This window comes from Lingula anatina, chromosome 1 (genome assembly GCF_051362555.1).
Source record: "Lingula anatina isolate TDL-2025a chromosome 1, LinAna3.0, whole genome shotgun sequence".
NCBI lineage: Eukaryota > Metazoa > Brachiopoda > Lingulata > Lingulida > Lingulidae > Lingula > Lingula anatina.
In genome coordinates, this window is record NC_141767.1 from 1,307,932 (window position 1) to 1,310,927 (window position 2,996).

The following is a 2,996-nucleotide window of genomic DNA, read 5'->3' on the forward strand; positions in this document are numbered from 1 at the left end:
TGTTTTAACTATGATCTTTATTTTACGTGTATACTGCAATAAAAACAGACTAAGATACTTACAAAAATTGCAGCTTTCATGGAACTAAGAAGTCTACCTATCTATTATTTCGGTACTAGTTGTAATTAAAATATAAACATAAAAATGCAACTGGAATTCAAAAGTGAACTGTTTAGATAGAAAAGAAAAAATTGAGCAAACGTGAAGTATGCAATAGCGTTGAGCAACGTGAATTGGTTTGATTTGGTTTGGTGTAGAGATCTGATATGGTGAGATCTACGAAAATGTTGAGCTTAATACAGGCTCAGCCACACTTGTAAAATACGAAATACATAGAGTGAGCAATATACAAGTTTGCATGAGTTATAACGTAGCTCCTCTAACAATACTCGAGAAACCTCTTCTCGAAGTATTGTGAACGCTACAGTTTTGATCCCAAGACTGCATTTACAAAAAGGTTATTTATGACATCACTGATGGAATGATTCTGCAGTAAAGGCACGTCATAGCGACATCACAGTCTCTTGATCAGCTGCTTTTAAAGCTTAAATAGTCTGTACAGTTAAATGAATATTTTACAATGACATTAATGAGTCTTTGTGTTGAGCGTTCTGATGGACGTGGTAACTGGCTCGTGCAGTTCATCTCACTGATATCCTCGTTGTCTTCACAGAATTGCCGAGAAACGAAACTGTTTATCTGTTGAAAGATCTCCATTTCACAAGATCGCTGGGTGGAATGCCAAACTTCAGTTTTCTGTTATCTGTTTCTCTACTGAAAAAATATCCACAGGTTGGTTTGGCGAGTGTCCCGAATGGAGCGAGAGTGTTTCCTTTCGTCACTCTCGAAGGTGGCTCAGCGGTGATAAGCCCGATGCCCCGCGTTCCCGTGGGGGTTGGTTCGGCCCAGGAGTACATGGACACGGACTCAGGGGCGGGAGAGGAGGTCTCGGAGTTGTTCCCTAGCAGAGAGATGTTTGCTCTCGCTAGCGGATCAGGCTCCTTCGGCTGTTGGCGGAAAATGTTGTAGCGCGAATACCTTAAAGAAAATAGAAAAGTTAATTTCCTCAGCTGTATTTATGTTATAAAGATAAAGTAATTTTTCTTCAATCAACAGCCAAACATCACCTTAAAAGAGGCTATTCACCTGGGAAGCCTCCTATCCTGCTGAAGATGCTCTCACAGACATCGACATATTGGAGGTGAACCATTTCAATATTCAGCTTCTGATTGAAGAAAAATTACCTTTTCCAGAAAAGATACCTGTTTAATTCACCACTAATCATTAAATTATCTCCAATTACCAACTCGTTTGTTCATTATAAAAAAAATTAACATCTTTTTTCTGATAGAAATAAGCATAGCAGGCCTATGACTTAAAATTTAATAAAAAAAAAAAACAATACTCGCAGTTGTGGTATTTTATCGAAAGCTGTGTCTTTATCATCGAATAAGAGAGTTGTAAAGTTCCTACTGTTCTTAAATTGAAAATGAAGTTACATCGACGTAGCAGCTTTGGTTTCTATGGTCATGAAGTTATATGATATAACACTGTTCTCAATCAAAGTTCTTTTGTTATTACGGAATTCGATCAATAAAATTGGCAGAGAAGTTGATTATAGCGGTCACGGGTGTTATACGGTGCCTTTGAGCACAGCTAATATAGATAAAACACGAAAACATTTTGGATGTAGAAGTGTGATGAAATTAACCATAGGTTAGATTATCATTTCTTTTTCTAAAATTATGAAAAGAAGTGCTATTGAACAGTGTCTTAACTAATGTAGTTTATATTACAAAACTGTAAGTGATCAAGTTCACATCTGCCTCTATATTTTCCATTCACTTTATCTCTAATGTATAATTTTGATATCACCCGTGTATTTTTAAAGTTAGACGTGTGATGTCAGTCAGGCTGAACACCCGATAACCCCCTCCCAGAGATGGGATGTACGTGTGTTACGACATACTTTGTGTTTGCTTAGATATTAAATCATGATAATTTATATCTAAACGCCATAGGAACAAGAACAACAGCCCGTTACAACCGGCTCAAGCTCGTCTTAACTTGGGGTATGGCCATAGTTTGGGACCCAGAAGAAAACGTGCCCAGTGCCATGTTTGTTTCTCTTACCTGTTTTCCAGACCAAGGGACCTCAGCCTCAAGGTCTCCAGGCGTTCATAAGTTACAGTTCTGGCGTCCGGATTAAACGAATGAACGTGTGGAGCCATTAACTGTAACTCTTGTTGTCCTCCTACGCCCATGTTCCCCGAGTATCTCTAGCCGCGACGATGTTGTTCAATCTGTGGCTAAAGTCTACGAACCTTGCCTCCCGTGTACTAACTGTTTACACGCTAGCACTGCCTATAGTTTGTGCCTTGGATTGCGTTGTTGAGGTTGGATTTACCTTTCGTCTCGATGAAAGGAGTTTGATTGATACGATTTTCTGGCCCAATAAGCAGCGTAGCGAGGAGAGGGCCCGGGTCACGGTGTTGTTACTGCGACGTCGTTGTTAGGTGAGCGGCGCATTGCAATATGCGCAGCAGTGGCCTACTATGACGTCAACAATAGCGACCGGTTTGTTGGCAGTGCTGGCGATCATTGAACTGGGAAATATTGGCCTTATCAGTTTGAAAAGATATTAAGATTAATGAGTTTAACATATTGAAAAAAGTAATTGAGATTTCAAAGATAAGTCATTTATACAGTAAATTAGCTTTCTGAGCTTTTTGCATGCTTTATCGCATGTCACTTTTCTCATATAGACTAAACTAAATTGTTTTTTTACGTTCCTGATCAACCAGAGTCACACCAAAGTGCGGTAGTTGTGCTTGAAAGCCGTGCTTCTGTTGTTCCCTGTATTCAGTGCACAATCACCACAGTTAATAAACTCAATTCTCTCTGCTCATCATCATCATCGTCGTTATGTGGTTACGGTGCAGACTATGTGCATGAACTTATGAAAAACAAGATCCAAGCTCTTAATATTTCATAAC

At 39.2% G+C, this 2,996-nt stretch overlaps 1 protein-coding gene across 1 annotated transcript; it reads right to left on the bottom strand.

Annotated features, from left to right (window-relative positions):
* LOC106181105 (uncharacterized) lies at positions 1-2,509 on the bottom strand. The gene is made up of 2 exons (XM_013565389.3): positions 2,134-2,509; positions 1-1,038 (listed from the first exon to the last, which is right to left on the bottom strand). The coding sequence occupies exons 1-2, from the start codon at positions 2,262-2,264 to the stop codon at positions 696-698; spliced, it is 474 nt and encodes a 157-aa protein (XP_013420843.1). The 5' UTR covers positions 2,265-2,509; the 3' UTR covers positions 1-695.
* Positions 2,510-2,996: the final 487 nt, after the last annotated feature.